Source organism: Tetranychus urticae, chromosome 1 (genome assembly GCF_039701765.1).
Source record: "Tetranychus urticae isolate SD_2017Ah chromosome 1, NJAU_TeUrti_SD_1.0, whole genome shotgun sequence".
Lineage (NCBI taxonomy): Eukaryota > Metazoa > Arthropoda > Arachnida > Trombidiformes > Tetranychidae > Tetranychus > Tetranychus urticae.
The window spans coordinates 5744194-5771515 of record NC_142958.1 but is presented as its reverse complement, the minus strand read 5'-3'; the positions used below and the strand labels follow the sequence as shown (position 1 = coordinate 5771515).

General features: G+C 33.2%; 1 protein-coding gene across 1 annotated transcript in view; it reads left to right on the top strand.

Moving 5' to 3' along the window:
* LOC107362291 (protein turtle) overlaps positions 1 to 27322 on the top strand; it is a 123995-nt gene that overhangs the window by 81655 nt on the left and 15018 nt on the right. The window contains exons 10-13 of the mRNA XM_089266759.1: positions 956 to 1285; positions 5140 to 5326; positions 6004 to 6131; positions 18652 to 18746. Of these exons, the coding sequence (XP_089122885.1) occupies positions 956 to 1285; positions 5140 to 5326; positions 6004 to 6131; positions 18652 to 18746 (740 nt within the window). The remainder of the gene's footprint in view (positions 1 to 955; positions 1286 to 5139; positions 5327 to 6003; positions 6132 to 18651; positions 18747 to 27322) is intronic.

Sequence of the window (27322 nt, the reverse complement as noted above, 5' to 3'; positions counted from 1 at the left end):
CCATTTGGTACAAATAAACATAATGTAAAATTGATTTCTTTACAATAACCTAAACAAATGCAAAGTTTAAATTTAATTTTTGGTGTTTTCAATAAACTGAAATCGATAGTTTTATTATGCATTGATAATAATGGCAATCCAATTGCAACGGATTTCTTGATCAATTAAATTCAGTTTACAACAAATGAAGAATCCAATTTGACTTGCAGTAATCAATCGATCATCATTTTATCTTTTCATTTTATTTTATATTCAGTTCTATTCAAACTTATTGCTAATATTATTAGAGTTATTTAGTGAAAATAAATGCAAATATCGGCGTTAATTTTGCATCGATAAGCCATCGCTAAGCTAAGAGACTTGGGGGTTAAGCAATCGACACGAAAATTGCTGCGAATAAACAAACAAATAAATGATCAGTTCATTTATCGATTATCGTGAAAACAGAATCTCATTGCAAACAGTTTCAGGGTTAAAGGTGAAAATTATTGTAACTTGGCCAATCTATTATTGATTAAAACCAAATCAACATTTACTTTGCTGAAAAAAGTTGTTAAATATTGAATAAATTATTTGATGTTGCAATTGAATTCATTTAAAGTGAAGCGATTCTAATCATGAAATTGAATAAATTATTACATTCGACCTGTGAATGTAGACTTATTTGATTATTGAATTACTTGGATTGTTTCGTCTTGTCAACAATTACAGTGTTGATTCATTTCATTTTGATGCCTTTTAATGAAAAAATAATGTTTCTGTTATCTAATTATTCTCATTATTATTCATTGAATATTATATAAACTCTCGACGAGTTTGGTGTTGGCTTGGTATAAATTATTAAATCAATGTTTATATTAGCAGATAAATTTGTTGTAATTGGAATGGAAACGTAAAAGATGAAGATGTTGGCAATAAAAAAGACGAAAATATTAATTTATTTTGTTAATTACAGATACTCCACAAACTCCTAAAGACTGTAGCCTGGTAAATGATACTTATCACTCAATTTTGGTTACTTGTTCCAATGATCCGTCCGTATCAACCACATTACCTGAGGTTTATTGTCTTGAAGTGTATGATATTCAAACTGGTTCTTTGGTATTGTTCATGGAGGATCGTTTGCCTCGATTCAAAGTTTCACTTGCTGGTCTAAAGGATATAAGCGAACACAGTTTAACTATTTATGCCAAAAATTCATTCACTCGAAGTGCCTCCGTAAATATCACACTAAAAGGTGAAACTCAACTGCTGTTGAACCAAGTTGCTAACAGTTCACATTCAGGTAAGAACAAAAACTAAATAAAAAAAGAGAAACACGATTCTTTTACACCTTTAAAAGAGGTGGAAGCTTTCAAATATAAATAGAAATCGAAAATTCAAGCAAATAGATTTTATTAAAAGAACGAACAATTAAACACATTTTAATAACAGGTAAGTTCTGCAAGTTATGCAAGTTCTGTACAAAATAATATCTGCTATCGTCAGATTTTCGTAACTTTCTTTTACCAGACTTGAACAAAAAACATGGAAAATGCAATGTAAAGCGAAATGAAAATGAATCCATTTTCTCGATAATCAAACAGCAATGGCATACATCGAGCTTTACCAATTCATGACTTTTTAGAGTGTGACTGTCGATGCTTAGAATGTTTTTTTAAACCAGTGATGGCAAGGATAATGCAACAGTTAGGTTTAAAGAAGCGAGTGATGTGATGAACGTCGGTGTTATTAGCATAATTTTCAAAAACGAAAAGCCAACATTGGATTGTGAGATGCGATCGAGAAAAAGATGAATCTAATAGAAAAGGAAAAAACAAAATGGTTAAGTTCAATGAAAGTAAACGAGAAAATGAATTACCTCATTGTTGACTTGCAATGAGCGCTTCTCATATGCAAGTGAATAGACATCATGGAAACATTGAGTTGAAAGATGATGAATATATATTATATTCCAGATGACAAATGACAGGTCAACGAATCGAATTGCGATGCGAAAAAATCCAAATATATTTGGCTTATACCAAAATTGGACGAGTAAAATGAAATATGTAATGATGTTTAATGAGCAAAAGTAAAATACTGGCAATCTTAGGAACGAATCCATTTTCTCTGTGATTACAGCAGCAACGCTGTACATTGAACGAACTCTACGAATTCCGTTGCTAGATAAATTACGCTTATCAATGTTTTTGAGCGAGTGGATGTGCTCATTCACAGTTAGCCAGCATCCATGAATGTGGAGACATGATTCCACAATAAATTGTATATAAGTCAGATAACTTACATAAGCAATCAAATTGACTAGACTGAAACATAAGCTTTTGAGATAATCGTTAATCGATAATAAGTTTGAAATAATCGTTGGAATTACGGAAAGTCGATATATGATGGTAAATAATAATGAAAATAGCACAAAGCATTACAAAGACGCCAACACAATAAAAAGTTTTTCGAACCTTAACGAAATGACGATAAATTTTTGAACTGTTGATATTACATCTAGTTTGACTTTCAAATATGTCGATCAACTCTACATATTTCGACCGTTTTAAGCGTAAAGTTAATAGCCAGAGTACATGTAAAATTAAAGTTGCCCGATGGGAGATAGTTTCATACAATTCTAATTTATTTCTTTCGAGTAAACCAGAACGTAAAACCAAATAAATCATTGCGAATATGAGTAGAAGATGTATGATATTACTTTTCTTTCCTTCAAATCGAAGCATTCTGGCATATATACCGATAGGTTTAGAACAAGAAATATGGCCATCGATAGTAATTACTTGATCCATCACGTTGCAGTCAAGATTGCATTTAAATAATAGCAACAAATCACGAAAGCATCGTTATTTATACAGAAACTTAAAAGGGAGCATCAGCTATATGATGAGCGCATCCACGTATGCTTTCAGATCGATAAATAAAACTGGCCATATAAGGATAGACTTTCGATCAATCACTTGCTCTAGGTGTGTCTTAGCACTGTTCTATTCAATTCAATTTCTTAGAAAAAATAAAATTATAGAGTTTGATTTGCATATCATGTTATTATGAGTTTCGTCTAACGTCGCACTTACCTATTATTAATGCATATGCAATATGATGTCAAAACATCGAATTTCGCGCTCAATTCAAAGCCGGATGGAACATGTTCTAAAGAAAATTTTGCATCAGTAAAATAATGTAAATACAACTACAAAAATACACAGAACTTTCTCAGAGCTAAGGTTTAGATGGGATTAGTGTAAATAGAGACAAGGAGAGTGATAAAAAAGGTAAAACTCGGACGTTAGATTCGTTAAAGAAATATTCTTAAAACAGTGATGGTAAGGCCAATACAAAAGTTAGATTCAAAGAAGCAAGTGATGTGATGAATGTCGGAGTTATTAAAGAAACTTTTAAAAATGAAAAGCCAACATTTGATTGTGCGATGCGATCAAGAAAAAGATGAATCTAATGGAAAAATGAAAAGACAAAGTGGTCAAGTTTAATGACATTAAATAAAGCGCAGAGTTTATTACCTCGTCGTTGACTTGCGAAGAGTGCTTTTCATATGAGAGTGAATAGACATCATGGAAACATTGAGTTGAAAGATAATGAATATATGTCATATTCCAGATGACAAGAAACAAGTTAGCAAATCGAATTGCGAGACGAAGAAATCCAACTATATTTGGCTTGTGCCAAAACTGGACAAGCAAAATGAAATACGTAATGATGTATAATGAGCAAAAATAAAATATTGGTAATCTTAGGAATGAATCCATTTTTTCTGTAACGACAGCAGCTATACTGTACATTGATCGCACTTCAAGAATTTCATCGCTGGTTAAAGAACGACTGTCAGTCTTTTTAAGTGAATGAATGCGTTCAATAACAGCAAACCAGCATGCATGAATATGGAGACATGACTCAACAATAAATTGTAAATATGATAGATAACTGACTACAGTAATTGCAGTGAGGGATTTTAAAAGTAAACTTTTCACAAGTTGAAAATAGTCATTGGAATCGAGGAAAGTCATTACTGGATGATAATATATCATGAACATAACACTAAACGCAATAAAAGCACAAAAATAGTAAAAAGTTGTTCGAATCTTGACGAAATGACGATGAGCTTGCGAACTGTCGAGGTTACATCTAGTTTGACTTTCAAATATTTCGATCAACTCAATATATTGCCACCGTTTGAAACGTACCATTAAAAGCCAAATACCATGTAAAGTTAAAGTTAAACGTTGAAAGCAAGTTTCATACCATTCTAATTGGGTTCTGTTTTGTATACCAGATGCTAAAACTGTGTAAATTGCTGCGATTATCAGTAGAAAATGTATCAGATTACTTTTCTTTCCATCAAATCGAAGCATCGTAGCGTATACGCCGCGTGGTTTGGAACAAGAAACACGGCCATTGATAGTAGCTACTTGATTCATGATGTTGCACTCAAGATTACTTTCAATTAGGCACCAATCATGGCAGAGATCATTATTTATACAGAAAATTTAACTTGCTAAAGTGAGCATTAACTCTATGAAGAGCGCATCTACATAGTCACGAATCACCAGTCCACGTATCATCAGATCAATAACTCAATAATTCTGGTCAACTAAATCACAGGAAATCAATCAATCATTTGTGTATCTTCACACTCTTCTATTCAATTCGATTCTTTATAGAGCTTGGTTTGCATATCATATTATCCATTATTAGTCTGGTTAATAAGTCGTTATTTAATATTAATGATATTTCTATTGTACTACTAGTACTTGTTAACGGGTTTTCCTACCAAATTAACTACTCTTTAGCTAGAGAATGCTTGCATTAGCTGACAAATATTGACCAACAAGCAGCTCCAGGACTAGTTTCAATAACATTTAGCTATTACAATGCATTTCATGTTATTTTCAATGGTTGATCGTTGATATTTTTAAAAAGATGCTCTTGAACAAATATTACTTGTACAAAAGTCTGGCTATTTACGCCTTGGATGCTACCGTTAGACTGTCACCGTAATTTGCAGTCTTTAGTTCGAAAGATTCTTTGACTCTAATTACAAATGTTACAACCAATTTACTTGAATAAAGAGATCAACATTAAAAATGATTTCCTTTTTATTTGGTTTACCCTTTACAGATGAATTGATCGAGGAACCCTTTCCTTATATTGCCTGCCTTGTGGTTCTCAGTGGACTAATTATCTTGATATTACTTGTTTGGCTTAAGTTGAAGGGTTGGAAAGCAGGTGAAAGTGAGGACAAGAAATCGGATATTGATTCAAACATGGCTCAAAGTGAAACAATCAGTACAACAACTCCAGATGAGTAAGTAAATGTTAAGATATTTTTACCTTGAAATTTATGGCAACGCATTGCATTCAATATTAGACTTTCATCTTTTCGTTTCTCACCTTTCTTTATGTAACGATATCTTTTCATGTCAAAATGTGTGACAATAATTCATGAGATAACAATGAAATGCTCTTGAGAATTGTAAACATTGATGATAGATTATCATGTTAATATTATTTTGATTCGTGTCAACTTGAGAAAAAAGAGATCAAATTGATAAACTTGTTGATCAGTTTCAACAATTGAGCAAAGCTGAGAGGAGAAGATTTGAAATCTCTGGATAATTCATGAATAAATTCATTGATAAGGAGCAACGAAAAGTTGGTTAAAACGTTTAAATATAGATCATTAGATAACTTTGCTAAATCCAAAGTAAACATGAATAATGAAGCTAATGAGAAGCAGTTATGGAAACATTTACATGATAAACTGAATGGCGAGACTGAATGACACAAGTTGATATTGCATGGAGAATGAAAATGTATCGAGACAATGTTTTTTGTTAAGAATGATGAAGCCACGAGAAGAAAAGAAAAATAAGTCGAAAATTGGGTTGTTTTCATCTTCTTTCATCTTCTTTCTGCTCTACATTTGATTAATTTTCATGATGACCATGATTTTGTTTTGCTGATTGGATTGGATTGTTAAAGCTGCCAAATGAAAGATGTTTCAATAAAAGAGGCAAAGCGATTGGCAATAATCAATCTTAAAGAGCAAAGTAAATCATCAGCACCGGATATAATTGAACTAAACTGTGATTCTCTGGTTGTTAACCATAGTAAGTATACATTTGCTTCTCATTTCCCTTCATCTTTTCATCTTCATCATCTTCATCATGTTCTTTATTATCATTTTCATCTTTTCTATTCCCTTTATCCAACGAACCTTGTTATCCCAATGTGAACTCCCTGCTTTTCAACTCCCAGCTTGCAACCAGCTAAACTTTGCAACTCCTCAATCTAATTGGATTAAATGGTTGAACTAAATTGAGAATCAACATTTACACTGAGTTTCCAATTATTTTATAATTGAACAAACGACACGTTTCGATCGATTCAGGGAATTTGATCATTTTTCGCTAACTGACCTGAAGTTTATGGCTAATTCGCGAGCGATGACATTTTGCCAATTATTAAATTAATGGAAACTGCTGAGTAAATGTAGCTGGAAAATCTTTCTTATTTCGGTCAATTATGACTGTACATATCAACCTTATCAAATAATCAAAGAATGACTTCAAACAAGATCAACTCTTGTTATATAGAAATCTTTGAAAAAATAATAAATACATAGTTATTAATTGTCTGAGCGAAGCGAAGACATATGAGGTGAATTCGCGTTTTTTCGTGGAACGATAACTCAAAAATAAAAATTACGATTTTGATGCAATCTTCAGAATAGCTTGCTATTGGGATCAAAATTTACTGTATAGTTTTTGGTGAAGATTGGCCCAGTCCCAAAATTTGGGGATATTTTCTATCAATAGAGGGCGCCAAAACAATTGTCACTTTATGCACAAATTGACACAAATGGGCAAAAACGGTTAAAAATTAATTTCTTTCAAATTTAGACTCTGTTAGTTTGTAGGGACATGAAACCTGAGTCTAATCGTGCGATTTAAAAAATTTTCTGATCCACAGTTTTTGAGAAAATCGAGGTCAAAGTTGCAACTTCGATGGCCTTTGTTCAATTATTAAAGTAAATGGTGTAACCTTATGGCCAACCAGAAAATACACTTATTTTGAGTAAGACTACTTCAATAATTGAAAAAAGGTGATCGAAGTTTCAACTTTGACCTCGATTCTATCAATCGGTGAATTTACAAAATGTATTTAATAGCTCTAATGTACTAAATTTTTATTCTTCTACAAACCTACCAAGACTCAAAACTTAACATGAATGCTCGACTTTTAGCCTGCACTCTTTTTAAATAAGAACTTCTTTCGATAACATCAACACATCAAATTAAAAATATTTGAAATTGCATATCAAAAGCTCAGACTACACTGTTTGCAGTAAATCTAGTCAATACATTAAAGTTGAGAAGATCATTTATTTGAAATTCAGTTTTGAGCTACATTAATTGGACATTACGAACATTTAGAAAAAGACATTCAAAGAGGTACAAGACTAAAGCGCAACACAGCTCTCAACGTCACTTGATTAAAGTGGGTTCTGCTAATGCAAGAGTCAAAGAGATTGTTGCCAGTGTAGTAGCGCAAGTTGGTGTGATGACAAACAGGTCCAGAAATGTAAAGCCAACATCACGGCGTTCAATACGAAGGAGGAAAAGATGAACCTGAAAGATGGAAAAATTGAAATTGATGAGTGCTAATGCCTTAAGATTACTTTTTAGTTACCTCTTTTTTAGCAAACAATGAATCTGTTTTATATGAAAGTGAATAAGCTGATTGATAGATTCTGGTTGAAAGATGATTGATATAAATCATGTTATAAGTTACGAGAATAAAGACTGACAAATATCCAGCACAGACCAATATGGTAACAAAAGATGCATCGGCAATTGCCTTAGCGAAAATGAAATGGACACTGACTAGAGAGAACACAAAATAAGTAGAAATCACAGGCCACAACAGAGAGTTGAACTTTTCTGTCGCTTCAACCGCAATGCAATACAATCGACGAACCTTGCGAATGTCACCAATAGACAATATGTTTGTTGAGTTGTTAAATGCGTCTATTTGGCATTCAACTCGCATGAAACAGGTATGAATGTAGAGACAGGCTTCAATAAAGAAACGGAATAAAGCAAAATTACAAAAGAAAGAAATCTGCAACGAGCTGAATACAAAGGCGCGTAAGGCACTCACATTTAATTTTATGAGGTCCATGATGAAAGGAACAATAGTCATTGCAGTATTGATTAAGAAATTGATAAACATAATCAAGTAAAAAAAGTAACGATTCCTTTTCATGTAAGCATCTAAGGATTGATCATTCGACGGGAGTTTAGCATTGTATTCAAAATGTATGATAAGATCGATGTATTTGTTTCTTTGAAAGCACAGTGAAAACAGGAACAAAGCATAAATAACTTGCTGGATCCCTAATATTTGCAGATTTCCAGTTAAAAAAAGAACCAGTTCGTGCTATCCAATGCGAGTCCAAGGGCAATGAGTAGAATAACAATCTTTCGACCAGACCCAAGCGCCCAATTTATTATTCCAGCTTTTGAAGCGTGATTCAATCCATTTTCATTCGATGTATTCATTTTGGTTTAATTTTATCTAATATTCACTTGGATTTAGTTAAGATATAACTGTTAATGGGTACACCCGTCCTTGACCTCTCACCCTCTGACCTTAGGCTATGACCTATTTGAACTAATCCTTTTGTTTACTCTTTGAGTCCTCGTTGTGTCCCTCTTTTTCCTGGGTATATAAACAAGTACCTTTTGACCTTTACTTTACTTTCATTTTCTCAATAAACTATTTAAGTATCTCAATCTGAGATCTCAATTTGAGCTTTCATTCCTACTAACAGGTTATGGGCCCAGCTCTCTTGTTTTAAATAGTTGTCGCTGTTTAGAAGTTTAATTTTTCACTTGTTAGTTTCTATACCTTTGATATATTTTGTGATTCTCAAAAATGGAGAAAAGTAATGTTCATGTCGCTACCTTGACTGCTTCGTCTTTCCAACGCTGGAAGTACGAGATATCTGCTGTTTTGGAATCCAAGGATCTTATTGATACGGTGTTAGGTATTGATTTGAAACCAACGGAAGGTGATGATAAAATTAAACAATGGAGAATGAAAGACGCTAGTGCCCGAAGTATTATTTCGGTTACTTTGGACGAAGAGCATCATGCTCTCATTCGGTCATGTGCAACATCGCATGAAATGTGGAAATCTCTGATAAACTATCGAGAGAAGACAACATTGAACAATAAATACTTGTGTGCTCAAGCTTTTCACGAGTTGAAATTTCAACCCGATATGTCGGTTAGTGCTTACATCAGTGAGATCTCAACTTTAATCAAGCAGATGAAAGATTTGGACCAAGAGCCTTCAAAAGAGACTGTGATGGCAAAAATTATCAACGACTTGCCGAAGTCTTACGACTCCTTCCGGACCTCGTGGCGATTGGCGGCTCTTAGTGGTCTCAACTTGAAATTGGATGATCTACAGGCTCAATTGCTGATTCATGAGCGGGATATAGTAAATGATGGTGCCGTGAGATCTCAAGGTGAAGCTCTAGTGCTAAACAAGAAGAAATTCAAGAAGTGGACATTCAAGTGTTATAATTGTGGTGAAGTTGGTCATCTAAAAAGGAATTGTAAGAAGCCTAGAAAGCGAAACGATGATAATCAAAATGGTGGTTTCATGGTGAGATCTCGCAATGAGATCTCAGAAGTGAGATCTCACAGTGAGATCTTAAGTGTTGGATCTCACTTTGAGAAATATCCAAGTGACTCTGGTTGGATCATGGACTCTGGTGCTTCAAATCATTTTGTTCGAGATAGAGAATTATTCGCTTCATACAGGACTCTTTCTGAGCCTGAAAGATTCGAAGTAGGTGACGGTAACTTAGTGGAAGCAATTGGTATTGGTGATGTTCAAGTCAAAACATTCAATGGAAAAGAGTGGAAACCTAACAGATTACTGGAAGTTAGGCACGTACCGAGACTATCAGTCCCTCATTTGATATCGATGGGCCAAATCACAAGGCGAGGACTGGAGGTAGTTGCTAAAGGTAGAGATCTCGTAGTGAGATCTCAGAATAATAATATTGTCGTAATTGGTCGGAAGAATGAGCACAGCAACTTGTTCAGATTGTGCATCCAACCCTTGAATGAGATCTCAAAGATCTTGGTGAATCAATCAAAGGGTAATTCATTGAAAGACTGGCATGAACGGATGGGTCATATCGGTGTCGATAGGATAATAAAGATGGCTCACGTTGGACTGATACCAAAGTTTCAAAATATCAGTATCCAGAAAGAAAAGTTCTTTTGCCATGGATGCACCCTAGGAAAGCAAGTTAAGCTTCATCTTGATACATGCGAGTCAAAACCGATGACAGTGGGGTCACATATAAGCAGTGATGTAGTGGGACCAATGGAAGTGCCTTCAATTGGTGGTGCACTCTATGCTGCTATCTTCAAATGCAGGCATAGTACCTACAGAAAGGTTTTTACGCTCAAACATAAGAATGAGATCTCAAACGTTCTACCTCGTGTTTTTAAAGACATTAAAATTGAGACTGGAAATGATGTTAAGGTTCTGCGTACGGACAATGGACTCGAGTATCAAAATAAGGATGTTAAAAGTATCACAGACAAGTTCTTGGTTCAACATGAATTCAGCGTTCCATATGTCCATGAACAGAATGGAGCTGCTGAAAGAGAAATAAGAACGCTGGTTGATCTAGCAAGATCTATGATCCATGCTAAGAATCTGCCTAAGAAGCTCTGGGCCGAAGCTCTCAACACTGCTGTGTATTGCTCTAATCGAGCTCTCACTGGTGAGATCTCAGAGTCAACTCCTTATGAAATTTGGTTTGGTAAGAAGCCTGACATTTCTCATCTAAGACCGTTTGGAACAGAAGCTTATGCACTGGTACCGAAGGAAAGAAGGAAGAAATGGGACCCAAAGAGTCGTAAAGGAATTCTCGTAGGATTCACCGAGACTTGCAAAAATTTTAGAGTGTACTTCAGTGAGTCGAACCGAGTTGAGATTGTTCGTCATGTTAAATTCAACGATGCTAGAGACCCATCTTTAATAGAAGACCAAGACGGTGTTAAGACTGTGGAGATCGAGATCCCAGAAGTAAGATCTCAAAATGAGATTTCAGAAGAAATTTCTTCTACTGAGCTTACAGAAGTAATTGCTGGTAATGAGGTTCAAGAAGTAAGCTCACAAACTGAGTTTCGGGAAGCGAGATCTCAAAACGAGACTCCGAGATCCCAAATTGAGATTCCGGGATCTCAAAATAAAACTGCGAGATCTCGAAAGGAGATCGCGAGGTCTCGAAATGAGATAGCGAGATCTCAAAACGAGATTTCAAGGTATGACCTCCGAGATCGTGAACAATGTAAGCGAATACTGACCATGGTTCGAGATGAACCGACTACCTTCGAAGAGGCTCTGGAGAGCGAGGATTCCAAAGAATGGCTTGCAGCTATGGAAGATGAGATCTCAGCTTTAAACAAAAACAAGACTTGGACGCTCGTCGATCTTCCGTGTGGAAAATCCAAAGTTAAATGTAGATGGATCTTCAAAATAAAAGAAAAGCCAGATGGTACTGTGGAGCGATATCGAGCTAGACTTGTTGCAAAAGGATACTCTCAGGTACCAGGCCAAGACTTCAATGAAACATTTGCACCAGTTGTAAGATATGAATCCATAAGGACTGTGTTGGCCGTAGCTTCTCATTATGGAATGGAGATCTCACAATTTGACGTGAAGACTGCTTTTCTCTATGGAGATCTGTTAGAAGAAATTTATATGGAGCAACCTCCTGGCTTTATCGAGGATCCAAACAAAGTTTGTCGACTACACAAGGGATTGTACGGACTGAAACAAGCTCCGCGTCAGTGGAATCTTAAATTCACATCATTTTTGAATGCGTTTGGTTTCGAAAGACTTGAAGCAGATCATGGCATCTTTGTTTCGACTAGAGAATCTAGTTTCTCTATTTTGGCTCTCTACGTTGATGATGGATTATTGTGTACGACTAAAAAGGAGCAAGCTGGTAAAATAATAAATTTCTTGAGATCTCACTTCGAGATGACGTTCGGCGATGCAAAGGCTTTCCTTGGTATGGAAGTTAAATATGATATCTCGAAAGGAGAGCTCAGATTGAGCTCTCAACGATACATACGGAAGATACTGGCCAGATTCAAGATGGATCAATGCAAGCCTGTGTTGACTCCGAGTGATGTTAACCACAAGTTAGAGCTTCCAGAAGTAAATGAAGCTCAGGATAAGCCATATCAGGAAGCAGTGGGAGCTCTCATGTACCTAGCCGTAACAACACGTCCTGATATAATGTTTGCCGTCTCAAAATGTTCTCAGTTTTGTTGTAACTACTCAACTAGCCATTGGACTGCAGTAAAAAGAATCATGAGATATCTACAGCTAACAAAAGATTACGGAATATCATTCATGCGATCAGGATCATTACATCTGACTGCATATTGTGATTCCGATTACGCTTCGGATACCTTGACCAGAAGATCAACAACTGGATATGTACTCATGCTCAGCAATGGACCGATCTCTTGGGCTTCGAGATCCCAAAAGACAGTAGCCCAGAGTACCACTGAGGCTGAATATATGGCGATGGCGGAATGTTCTAAGGAAATTATATGGAGTCGTCAGTTGCTAAAAGAATTGAGATCTCAACAAGAGATCCCAACTAAAATGCTTTGCGATAATCAAGGGGCTATCAAGTTGGTTGACAACCCCGTTTTACATCGAAGGACTAAACATATCGATGTGCGCTATCACTTCATTAGGGACGCTAAGGAAAGTGGTCAACTCATGGTGGAATATGTACCGAGCAAGGATCAAGCCGCAGATTTTCTAACCAAGCCACTCTGTTCGGAGGCTTTCAATCATTGTCGGGATAATATAGGAGTTGTCAAGACGAGTGAGTGGGAGTGTTAATGGGTACACCCGTCCTTGACCTCTCACCCTCTGACCTTAGGCTATGACCTATTTGAACTAATCCTTTTGTTTACTCTTTGAGTCCTCGTTGTGTCCCTCTTTTTCCTGGGTATATAAACAAGTACCTTTTGACCTTTACTTTACTTTCATTTTCTCAATAAACTATTTAAGTATCTCAATCTGAGATCTCAATTTGAGCTTTCATTCCTACTAACAATAACTATTTGATTAGAGTCAAACTGACGAAATGAATCTAAAGATTTACGATTAAATCAGTTATGGACTGTTGTTACTAACCAATATCTTACTCCTGATTGGCTCATTTCAATGTAGACTAATCAATAATCAAATGCGTCAGATAAAATATGAATAAAGAAAAGTTTATGTTTTTGATTTAAATTGTAACAAAGAGTTTAAACTGAAAATGAATTTTTAAGAATCAGTAACTCAATCAATCACAATGTTCAAGAAAAACATGAATAGATTTAATTACAATAATGATCAATCAATTTGACATTCGATCAAATTTTTGTTCTGGATTCATTTGAATTTTCAATTGATTGTTTCTTCGGTTACAATAACAATTTTATTAACAGATTTGCGACAAATACAATTTATATGGTTCATTGAATTCGAAAATTTTTCTTCATTGATCTTGATTAAGTAACGCTTTCTCATTATCCTATGCTTTAAACGTACAGTCAACGGAGTTACTATCTCTTGTTGAGGTTCAACTAAAACATTTTTTCATTCCATTTCAACTCCTTGCATGCTGTGGATTTATCGGATTTTTCATTCAAAATCCTTTGACACAAACTCTTTGAAACATGCTGCATTGAAATTGATACAGAATATTTTATCTAATTCTCGAAACATTACTACGTACCACAAAGTTAGTTGATTGCAAAGAAGGTCTCCGTTGTCAGGCTGTAAAAATTTTAAAATCAGAAATATAAATTCATTATTCAGCAAGAAATTAAGACTATCTTTCTGAATGACATTTTCCTGGTTAAGTTGAAATATTTAAATACCATACATGCATTACAAGTGCGATTTTAAGAAGCGAAATAAAGTGAAACTTATTGCCGAAGTTATTTGATCAGTGCTGGTGTTGCCAGAGCAATAGTCAATGATATTGTAGCCAGTGTAGTAACATAAGTTGGTGTGATAAAAAACAGGTCCAGGAACGTGAAGCCAACATCACCACGTTCAATACGAGTGAGGAAAAGATGAACCTGGATTTGATAAATAAACAAAGAAAATTGAAGATGAGTTTATAGAAATTATTAAATTTTATAATTACCTCTTTATTGGCAAAGAATGAATCAGTTTTATATGTAAGTGAATAAACTGATTGATAAATTCTGGTTGAGAGATGGTTTACATAAATCATGTGATATGTTACGAGGATAAAATTTGCGAATTCCATTAAACTGGTTCCTAAAGTAACAATCGATGGATCACTGATTACATGTACAATCGAGAAATGACTTTTAACGGTACCCATCACAAAATAAAAAGCTATAACTGGCATGAATAAATAATTTAACTTTTCTGTCGTTTCAACTGCAAAGCAATACAATCGACGAACTTGCCGAATGTCATTAATAGACAAGGCATTTGTCGAGTTGTTCAATGTGTTTATTGAGTGTTCAACTCGCATGAAACAGGTATGAATGTAAAGGCAGGCTTCAATGAAGAAACGAAGGAAAGCAAGAAAACAAAGGATACCAATAGCTGCCAAACCAATAAAAATGATAGGGACATAAGGTAAGAATTTGAACGAAGCATTGTACCAAGCAAGATATACCAACAAAATGCAAACTGAACAGTGAATGAACGTAAATATATGAAATATTAAGCGATTCTTGTTTAGATATTCAACTGTTAAAGGTGTCAACTCGATATTTGTCTTGCGATCAAAATGTGTGATGTAATCGCTGTATTTTTTCCTACGAATACAAAGTGTAACAAGCAAGAAAGCAATTAACCAATGTCGAATAGCAATTAGAACCAAACATGTAATATAATAAGCGCCTGAAACAAAGTAAAGATCTTTAAAACATGTCAAGGCATCCAACACAAAGCCAAATGCGACGATTAGAACAACAGCTTTTTGGTCCGATAAAAGTGCCCAAGTAATTATTCCAGTTTTTGAAGCTCGATTCGATTCATTGGCTGTATTCATTTTGTTCAAACTTTCTTTAATATTGTTTTACAATTATCAGCTTCAGAAATTAATATTCAACTGTTTGATTCGAGAAACACTGTTGAAATGAAAATTGTATGATCGCCAATGAACTATGTTCAAGGGTGTTGTAACCATCTAAAGTAACTTCTCATTGGTTCATTCGCACAATCTTAAATAATAATAACCAAAACACTATATATTAGGTGAAGGTAGAAAAGGTTAAAATATTATTGGCATTATTAATATCTTGGCATTTGAATTGTGTTATTATATAATAATGAAAAGTTTAAATTCAAAATGAATCATTTAGAATTAGTATCTCAATCAATCATGAAAATCAGGGAATAATAGATTTGCTTTACCAATGATTAATCAATACTTTTGTGCTTAATCATAACAAATTTTGTATCGAATGATTTCAGTCATGATTTGTGTCACACACTGCTTGCATCGATACATAATAAATATCAACTACAGCGCACTAGCGAAACAAAAGCAAAAATACATGTCTAATTATTTTTCACCCTCTACAACATAAGACCGAAAAAAATGCAAATGATCGTACCAGCAAGAACACTTTCTTGTCAGTAAAAAATAATAAGCGGTCAGTCATGATCGTATTTTCAACTTAACCATTATGATCATTTTGGAAACCCAAAGTAAAACCCAAAGCCTGAACACATAAAAAATTATGGATGAAAGACGGAAACAAACTCTAAAAAATTTGAAATAAATAATGGTTTAACCAAGGAAATGAACTAATAAGAAGGATAACAAATGTGACCACCTTTGCTTTTGACACTTCTGCTTTCACTTTTGGATTGAGTTTAAACATTTAGATGATAATAATAATAGATAGCTATTATTGACATTCTGTTAATAAGATTATTTTGATGTTTATGTTTCACTTTTTCCTTGGTTCGTCCACTTTCAATCCATGAGCCAGCAAGAACCAATAAGAGTCAACCTAAACAGTTCAAGACAAAAATGTTGCAAGTCAACAGTTTTTACAGATCAAGACATAATTATATTGATAGCATTTGATAGGAAAAACAAATTGCGATGAAGTGATTCATTTCACATTTAAGTTTGATAAAGGAAAAAGTAAGCTGAAAATAAATGAAATGAGGTTTTGTTTTGAAAATGTTTCGGTTAAACTCTTGCCCTTCGATTAGGTACCAATGATCAATTATAATTGACCATTTGCAATCATTCAATTGACCACAATTCAATTGATATGCAGTTGTATGAGCAGAAAATAAATAGATTATTCAATGAAACCAAGATATATCATTTTCTCAAAAGTAGCTGTACAACAAGAAAATGATGTAAACGGAAAAGCAAAAGGACGAAGGCAAAAAAAGACCATTAATATTTATCTAACCCATCATTATTTTATCGAACTCTTTTTTCTCTTGCTTCTTACCTTGAACTTTTTTCTCCTTCCACCTTCAACCCAAAAGTCCAACACTTTTTTTCCCTGATGGAGCAAAAGTTTTATCCCTTTTCATGGTGTTCTTGGTGTGAACATATCAGTGTTTCAATGTTTGACTATCTATGTGTGTCTGTGTAACATATTAATACCAATAACATGACCAATATTGAAGCATTTTTTTCCCTCTTTGACTCTCCTTCTTTTTACTCTTATCAGGAAATTTTCCTGATTTGCTGGGAGTTGTTGCTATCATCATCATGGGTTGCTGTTGATGTTGCTGTTTATTTCATGATTTATTAGACTCACCAAATAATGTGATAAAAATGAAGCTTTTGCTTAGTTTCCTTATCAAAATGCCTTTTCTTGGCTTTTCCTTTTTCTTTTTTTCTCTCTTCGTTTTTTATGGCTTGTATTTTAATTTCCTCCAAACTTGATAACCCATGTTTACAGTATTGATATTTAAGTTAAATTGCCCATGGTTACTACGGTCAATTTGATTGTCCATTTCTCGCCATCAATAGCTTTTCTTGATGTTCCTTCAAGTGTTCAATTTCCACCTTATCGACAGATTATATTGAATTAAATCACTTGTTAATATCAGTATTAGCATAAGAGGGTGAAAATTTCAATATCAGGTCAACATTGCATGAGCATAATAAATTTCAAGTTTGTTTACCAAAGAAAAATTCAATGAAACTGAATGGTCAGTCATGCTTACCACTTGTAAAGCATTTTGTTTCAATTCGCAAATGTACACAATTTTGTTGTGGCCTTTATGGCAAAGCGAAAAGATCATGCATTGAGCTCTTTTCTTACACAAATATCTATTTAATTCTAGCAATTTATAACAATCATTTTATGTCAACAGTTTTTCGAGTTTTTCTCTTTTCCTTGTTTTTTTTCAAAATTTGGTCAAAAATTTCATCAAAACTAGCCAAAGAACTAGAACTCAACAATCGAAAAAAAATTTGATACAAAAAAAGTTAACAAAGTTTCATGAAGTTTTCATCGTTTTTTAAACTGAACTGAATCGCAAAAAAACTTTTATATTTATCTCTAGTAAGACAAATGCAATTTTCCTTGCTATTAAAAAGTAATCAAAAAGAAAGCAAAAGATGAAAAACAAATTGAACGGAAAACTTTCCTTTTTTTCGACCATTTTAAAGTGGAATGTTCAAGTTTTTCCAAGCTTTTTCTTTCAAATTCTCCTTCTATCAACAGAGCTTCATGCTAGCAAAATATTAGCAAATAACTAATAACTAATGACTAGCTTTTAATCAAGTTTGGATTATCAAACAAATCAAATCGAGGTTGAAACTATGGAAATAAAACAGTAAAAAGTAAATTCATGTTTGCCGAAAAAAGATGAACATGATGATGAAGATGGTGATGAAGTTTATGAAAATATTGCCATCCATGAGCAGACAACTTTGAGGTAAACAGCAATGAAGTGTTCACATGGAAATAAACAGGGAACAGAAGAAGTAACAATCTCAATTTTTTATTGAAACTAAATGTAATAAATGTCCGTAGAAGCATGAAGCAAATAATTAGCCGAACGATGGTTAACACTTTCAACTCATATTTTCTCTTCATTTTGTAACATTTTCCCTTCATCATTATCATCATTCCATCTTTTCTCTCATCTTTTTTCTTCTGTTGTCCTCCATGATTACTACAAGTATCAGTTGGAAACTATTGCTAACACAAGACTGACTATACTTTTCCCTTGAACCTCTTCTTTTCTCATCTTCATTCATTTGATTTCACTCTCATCCAACAATTCATTTGTTCATCATGTTTGAACCTTTTTTCATCTTTGTTTCTGTTCATCAATAATATTAGCAATCCTTACGGTCACAGAATTTATTTCTCACCATTTTTTATCTTCTCAACTTGAATTCCTTTTCTCATTTCGTTTCTCATTCTTCTTTATTTATCATCATTTTCTATTTATTTCATCATGAACTCACACAAACACACAAGAAGAAAAATACACTCATCACTTTTTCTTCTCTCTTTCTCTCTCTTCTTCTAACAGATGAAAGACAAGAAAAGAAACCTTCCCTTGATGACATTTCAGAGTTCATTCTGGCTCAAAATGAATCTTATCCTGTTCACCTCATCTTATCCGAGGTAAGTCAAAAAAATTTAACTAAAACCTTTCACTTTCGAGTAAAATGTTGGGACTTGGGGCGACTTTATCAATACGCTATTATTCTTGGCTTTTGAGGAGCATAAATAATGAGATTGACTTGATCTTTTTCGCTCCCAACGCTTCCGATGACGTTTCACTAGCTCTCGGGAAGCTTCTGATAAACCAATCAAATTGACTTAAGTCTTTTGTTTAAATATCAGTCAATTGCATATGTTGTATCACCATCAGACTTTGTTACATAGAAAAAAAAGTTTTAAAATCGTTTTACGTTGTTAGTGAAACGTAAGCTAACGCCGTGAAAAGTAAGCTTCCATGTTTGTTACACAAACTCACACAGAGAACGAATCTGGTACTGCTTATCGTAACCATGACATTGAAATTCAAAATATCATGGCATTTGCATTATAAAAAAACTCAAACCGATTTTCAATTTTTTAGAAGCAGAATTTTAATCAGAAATTTTTAGCAAACATTAATAGACCTGATTACAAGAATAATATTCAAATTGACACTATCGCAATCCAGCTAAGCTTGTCACGAAATGTGTGCTAGGTGATTCAATTGAATTCAATGTTAGGTTAAATTACTTTGCTATTGTGAAAGTGACAGTGCAATAGTCGCAGTGCAAGGAAACAGCGATATCACGATAACGGCTGCAGTTGAAATTTTAAGTAGTGACTTTTAAGTGATGTCATGATGGGGGATTGAGTTCGATAAATATTTGTGCTTAGAAACACTTTGCTATAACAGTGATGGTAGAGACAATACAAAAGTTAGCGTGGTCGAAGTCCATGAAGTGACAAAAGTCGGTGTAATTAGAGTGATTTTTAGAAATGAAAAGCCAATATCAGATTGTGAAATACGATCGAGAAATAGTTGAACCTGAAATTAAAAATGTAAATCATTAATAATCTAATTTTGATATATTAATATAAAGTCTAAACAATTTACCTCGTTATTTAACGCAATAGAACGCATTTTATGTGAAAGGGAATAGACATCATCGAAACATTTATGTGAAAGATAATGAGCATATATCATGTTGTAAGTGATGAGCGTCAATTTTAAAAGACGAAATAAAAGACTAACGCATCCAAATAGCGTTGGCCCATACCAAACCTGGGCAATAATAGAAATAGATGAAAGGATAAAGTAACTGAAAAAATTGAATATTGGTACTCTTAGGAACGAATCCATTTTTTCTGTGATTACAGCAGCGATGCTGTACATTGAACGAACTTCACGAAAATTATAGATATTCAATAGTCGTCCGTCTGTGCTGTTAAGTAAACGTATCTGCTCAGTGACAATGAACCAGCATGCATGAATGTGAAGGCAAGATTCAACAAGAAATTGGTTATATATCTGAAAACACAATATGCAAATTGAACTCAACAAACCGAGCAGTAAACTTTGACCGAGTTGAACATAGTCGTTCGATTTTCGGAAAATCATTATAGGAGTGTATATATTTGCAAATGTATAAAGAAGCAAAATAATAATGACCATAAAAGAAAAACATTTGCGAATTGAAGTAAAATGTTGATAAACTTGCGAGTTGTCGAGATTAAATCGAGTTTGATTTTCAAATGTGTCAATCAATTCAATATATTCCACTTTTTTTGAACGTAATCGTAGAAACCAAAGTAACATCGCGACCAGGCTCAGTGAATTGGAAAATATAAAACACATTTCCAATTTAGTGCTCGTTCTTAATCGTGAAATATCACTGTAAATTATGTAAATGACTACACAAATGGAAAATGCATGAGCGAATGTACTTTTATTTCCTTCCAGTCGAAGCATTGAGGTTAATAAGCCGATAGGTTTGGAGCATGAAGAGCGACCATCGAAAGTGGTAATTCGATACATGATGTCAGTCAGGATTATACGAAATAACTAAATGAATATTGAAAATTTTATAAATTTGAAATTGTTGATATTTGAGTGCGCAGTTACAGATCAATGAATAAAGTTCTGTAATCATGTTCGAAACTATCAATCGATTATTTAGTGATTTTTGCCATGTTTTGCTGAATACCGATTTCGAAACAAAAGAGACCCAACCAATTGATTGAGTTTGAATCAATTTATAGATTCATGTTGATAACTGTTGATACTTTGAATTTGAATTTAATTTTTCATCGTTGATGCGAATGTGCAGGAAAAGGAAGATTTTTGCAATAGAGTTTCAGACAATTTGATGAACTTTGAACGAAAAAAGAATTAATGTCACATTTATCAAAATTTTCACTCATCGAAACAACTAAGAAACCCAATCTATTATAAAATTCATGAATCTTACCTTTGCAGGGCAAAGAATGAGGTGAATGAGCTAAACTCAAATACAAATGTTGGCTCCCTCAGCAAAACATAAATGATTTTTTTATTAGTGACAATAAGTGTAGGGTTAAATACAATCTAATGAAACACATGATTAGATTTGGTGATAAGAACAATCAATCAGTTTGAAATGAGGGATAGGATATGAAGGAGGTCGATGTTAGTAAAGAAAGGAGGAAGGCCAAAACTGCCTAAGAAAGGAATTTTTTTGTTATGAACACATAAGATGCAAAAGTTTATACTGATTTCATTTATTCAATCCATTTTTTGAAATAATTTTTCGTTTTCGAGATATCATGAAAAACGTTAGAAATTCATGGAAAAAGTACCAGAATAATGAAAGGTGAAATCACGCTAAGAATAGATTTTTCTGATGTAGAATTTAATTCTAATTCCAATGATGTGATTCATTTAGATCTCCACTGACGCAAAACTGACCATTTTTTCGATAAATTGATTATTTCGAAGATTTTTTGCGATAATGGCCAGTTTTGCGTCAGTGCAGATCAAAATGAATCACATCATTGGAATTAGAATTAAATTCTACATCAGAAAATCTATTCTTAGCGTGATTTCACCTTTCATTATTCTGGTACTTTTTCCATGAATTTCTAACGTTTTTCATGATATCTCGAAAACGAAAAATTATTTCAAAAAATGGATTGAATAAATGAAATCAGTATAAACTTTTGCATCTTATGTGTTCATAACAAAAAAATTCCTTTCTTAGCGTGGTTTCACTTTTGGTTCCTGTGACGCTCGTACCCATGAATTTTTAATGTTTTTTCATGTTTTTACGAAAACGAAAAATTATTTCGAAAAATAATTTGAATAAATGAAATCAGCGTAAAATTTCGCATCTGATATGTTCATAACAAAAATATTCCTCGCTAGCCAGTTTTCCCTATTCTTTTGGTCTTCATCCTTTGAGAATTTTTCAATTCGAACTTCGATTGTCCAATTATCAAAAAGTAGTAGAACCTGGAATAGCGAAATTTGGTGAAGTACTTAGCTATTACAAAAGCTTCAGTGGAGTGGGGAAAGTGAAAGAAACCAGCGCCATCACGATAGCTGCTGTAATCGAAATGTTAAGTGATGACATGAAACCAGGTGATTGAGTTTGTTACATATTTGTGCTTGAAAACACTTTGCTATAGCAGTGATGGTAGAGACAATACAAAAGTTAGCGTGGTCGAAGTCCACGATGTGACAAAAGTCGGTGTAATTAGTGCGATTTTTAGAAATGAAAATCCAATATCAGATCGTGAAATACGATCGAGAAATATTTGAACCTGAAATGAAATAAAATGCAAATCGGTCATTTACTATAATCATTGATTTTTATTTAAACAAAGTTATAACAATTTACCTCATTATTTAACGGAATGGAACGCACTTTATATGAAAGTGAATAGACATCATCGAAACATTTATTTGAAAGATAATGCACATAGAGTGTATTGTAAGTAATGAATATCAAGTTCATAAGTCGAAGTGAAATGTTAATAAATCCAAACAATGTTGGCATGGACCAAACTTGGGCAATGATATTAAAAGATGAGAAGATAAAGTAACTGAAAAAATTGAATAACGGTATTCTTATGAACGAATCCATTTGTTCTGTGATTACAGCGGCAATGCTGTACATTGAACGAACTTCACGTACTTTATAGATATTCAATAATCGACTCTCAATATTGTTTAGTGAACGAACGTGCTCATTCACAGTGAGCCAGCATGCATGAATGTGAAGGCAAGATTCAACGAGAAATTGGTGCTTCAACTGGAAACACGATATGCAAAGCACATCTATCGAACATAGCAGTAATTTTTGACCAAGTTGAACATAGTCGCTCAATTTTCGGATAGTCATGATTGCAGCATATATATTTGCAAATTCAGAAAAAAAGACGACAGAAACGAAACAAAACCAAAAAATCTTGCGAAGTGAAGTGAAATGATTATAAACTTGCGAGTTGTCGAGATTATATCGAGTTTGATTTTCAAATATGCCAATCAATTCAATATATTGACCCCTTTTTGAACGTAATCGTAGAAACCAAAATAAAAGGGTGAACAGGCTGATTAAATTTATACATTGATGACATATTTCTAGTTTATTGTTCGTTAAATAAATATACAAATAATAAACAAATACGTGAGTTTACTTTTCCTTCCTTCGAATCGAAGCATTGAGGCTAATAAACCGATGGGTTTGGAATATGAAGAACGACCATCGAGAGTCGTAATTTGAAACATGTTGTCAATGAAGATTTTATTTAATGACTAAACGAATAGCGAAAAATTTTTATGAATTGAAAGTTGCCTTTAATCCTTAATATTTGAATACGACATTTGCAAATCAATGAATAAAGTTCTGTATGTTTCAAGACTTGCAAACAATTATTTATTAAATTTAGCCATGTTTAGTTGAAAATCAGTTTTGAAACAAAAGCGAATCGACTGAGTTGGTCGCATTGGTTGAGTTTTGCATTTAGATTCATGCTGATGCATTCAATTTGAATTTAAATTTTCATCGTCAAAGCAAATGTGCAAGAAAAAGAAAAGAATTTTTCCATAGAATTTTAGACAATAGGAAAGTAGAAAAAATAGCACATTTATCAAAATGGGATCATAAAAATCGATTCAGGTGACTTACTCAAAAGTATTATTAATATATAGAGTCAAGTAGCCGTTTTTGAATGATTAGGTACTTTTTTGTACTGGATGCAAAATTGCAAACTTGGATGCATCTTATTATAGACCTAATAATATTTTTATTAAGATAACAATCTGGGAATATTAAAATACTGAAGCTAGTACAATAGAAATCAATTGGATGAAAAAAATCAGACAATTTTCATCAATAAGAAAATTACATGAATACATGAATAGGTTACATTAAAAGAACAATTAATAAATTTGTCAAAATAATCATTTAACTTTTTTCAGGATGGATATCTATTATATTCTGAATCGAATGAATTTCCAGGTTTATTATAAAAATGCTTTTTAAAGATATCACAATCAGCAGGTGCTTAATTTTTACCGTAAATCGATATATTCAAAGTTATAATAATGATACAATCTTAACACAGTAGTTTGTAATCCCGAATTTAAGTAGTTTATTTGAATTAGAAAGTGCAATAATATGGTGCTGAATAAGGTGCACTTTAGATATTAATAATTTAAACCCGTAAAAATCACAGTAATATTTGAGAAATTTTGATATAAGTGTGTTTTAAGGATGACTTTACAAAACAGATAGAAAGAGCGATCGACTGAAACTACTTTTTATAGTTTGAGGCTCCTCTTCAGGTTAATCTCAATTTATTAATAGTTTAACGGAGTACAAGGGTGAATAATATGTAAGTCGGGTTAATTTGAAAAAACGGATAGGAAGAGCGATTGACTAAAACACTTACCAGTACATTGTTAGTTCAAATCTGCTCTTCAGGAGTGTATTAATATATTAATATATTAATCTCAATGTAGTTTACCGAAAGAGTTATAGGGTAAATTACATGTAAGTCGAGTTACATTGAGGTTGAATACTAAATAAAGGTTGAATTAAAATGTCAATGCAATTTTTAAAGGGAGAGAAAGAAATGATATCACGATAGCTGTTGCGATTGAAATGTTCAGTGGTGACACGAAATCAGGTTTTATATACCAATGGGATACATATTTGTGCAAAAACGCCTTTTCTATACAAGTGATGGCAGGGACAACACAAAAGTTAGCAAAGCCGAAGTGAATGACGTGACAAAAGTTGGAGTAACCAATGAGATTTTTAGAAATGAAAAGCCGACATCAGATCGTAAAATACGATAAAGAAACAGTTGAACCTGAAATAAAAAAAAAACAAATCATTAATAATCTAATAAATGAAACAATGTTTGAACAATGTACCTCATTATTTAGCGCTACGGAACGCATTTTATATGAAAGTGAATAGACCTCATCGAAACATTCATTTGAAAGATAATGAATATAAATCGTGTTGTAAGTGATGAGTGTCAAGATATAAAGTTGCCATAAAATGTGAATAATTCCAAATACCGTCGGTACAGTCCAAACTTGGACAATATTTTCAAAAGATGAGATGGTAAAGTAGTTGAAAAAAACGAAAATCGGTATTCTTAGAAATGAATCCATTTTTTCTGTGACATCTGCAGCGACGCTGTACATTGAACGAACTTCACGGACTTGATCGATAGTCAATAGTCGACTGTTTATATTGTTTAGTAAACGTATCTGCTCATTGACAGTGAACCAGCATGCATGAATGTGAAGACTCGATTCGATTAGGAATTGGTTATATAACTGTGGATTCAATAGGCATAGTAAATTTAACAAACCTAGCAGTAAATTTTGGCCAAGTTGAATATAGTCGTTCGATTTTTTGAAAATTATGATAGGATTATATGCAACATAGAATGCCTCAAAAAGCATAACGAAAACGAAATAAAACGAAAATATATTGCGAATTAAAGTGAAACGATGTGTAAATTCCGAGTTGTCCAGATTACATTGAGTTTGATTTTCAAATATGTCGATCAATTCAATATATTGCCTCTTTCTTGAACGAAGCTTCAGGTACCAAAATAAAATCACGGTCAGGTTTATTAAATATAAACACTGAAAACACATTTCCAACACAGTCTTTGTACGTAACAGCCATATATTGTTCAAAATTACGTAAATAAGTGAAAAAATGAAAAACCAACTAGTGAATTCACTTTTCCTTCCTTCGAATCGAAGCATTGAGGCTAATAAACCGTTGGGTTTGAAACATGAAGAACGACCATTGAGAGTGGTTATACGAAACATCATGTCAATAAAGACTTTATTTGATAACTAAACGAATAGCGAAAAAGTTTTATAAATCTAAAGTTGCCTTTGCTCGTGAATATTTTAATACGCAGCCACTTTCAAACTTATTGATCAGCTCCGAGTATAAAAAGAAATCAAACTTTCAACAAATTTACGAGTAAAGTTTCAAAAATTTATCTCTTCCAAGAAAAGTATTTCCGTTAAACCACAAAAACATTTATTTTCCATTCCTCGCGGACCATTAGAAAACTTGGTGCCTTGATGCACAAAAAAGAGAGAAATTTGGTGCATAATAAGTTTTTAGCTGTTTAGATGTCTTGGTTCTAACGGGTACATCCAGATATTCAATATAAGACAAAGGTTGATAACTTGTTGCTTTAAAGCTTTCATGTGTACGCTTACATAAACTCGCCAAAAATTCTGGTACTGGTCATTGTATTAATTAAAACGTTGAAAAGTTTGAATATTTTCATTATAATGAAAAATCTAACAATCGATTTTTTAGAATCAGAATTTAATCAAGAATAGATTTAATTACAAGGATAATATACTATTTGACAAATTCGCAATCAAGCCAGGTCTGTCCCAAGTTGAATGCTAAGTGAGTCGTTATTATCATAATACTCAACATAAAAGTGTCAGTGACCAAAATTAAAAGTGAAAGAAGCCAATGAAACAACGATAGCTGCTGCGATTGTTTTTGTGATGTCATGAAGACAGGTGTTACATACTAATTAGATGCATATTTATTCTTAAAACACGTTGCTATAACAATGATGGTAAGGACAATACAAAAGTTAATAAGGCCGAAGTCCATGACGTGAAAAAAGTCGGTGTAATTAGTGAAATTTTCAGAAATGAAAAGCCAATATTAGATTGTGAAATACGATCAAGAAATAGTTGAACCTGAAATTAAAATGTGAATTATTAATATTATAATAATTTCTTTACGATATACAACCTTTGAACAATTTACCTCATTATTCCACACAAACGAACGCACTTTATATGAAATTTGATAGACATCATGGAAACATTCATTTGAAAGATAATGAATATAAATCGTGTTGTAAGTGATGAGTGCCAAGATCGCAAGCTGAAATAAAATGTGAATAATTCTAAATACCGTCGGTACAGTCCAAACTTGGACAATATTATCAAAACATGAGATGATAAGATAGTTGAAAAAATTGAATATCGGTATTCTTAGAAATGAATCCATTTTTTCTGTGACATCAGCAGCGATGCTGTACATTGAACGAACTTCACGAACTCTATAGATATTCAACATTGGACTCTCAATGTTTAGTGAACGAATGTGTTCATTGACAGTGAACCAGCATGCATGAATGTGAAGGCAAGATTCGACTAGGAA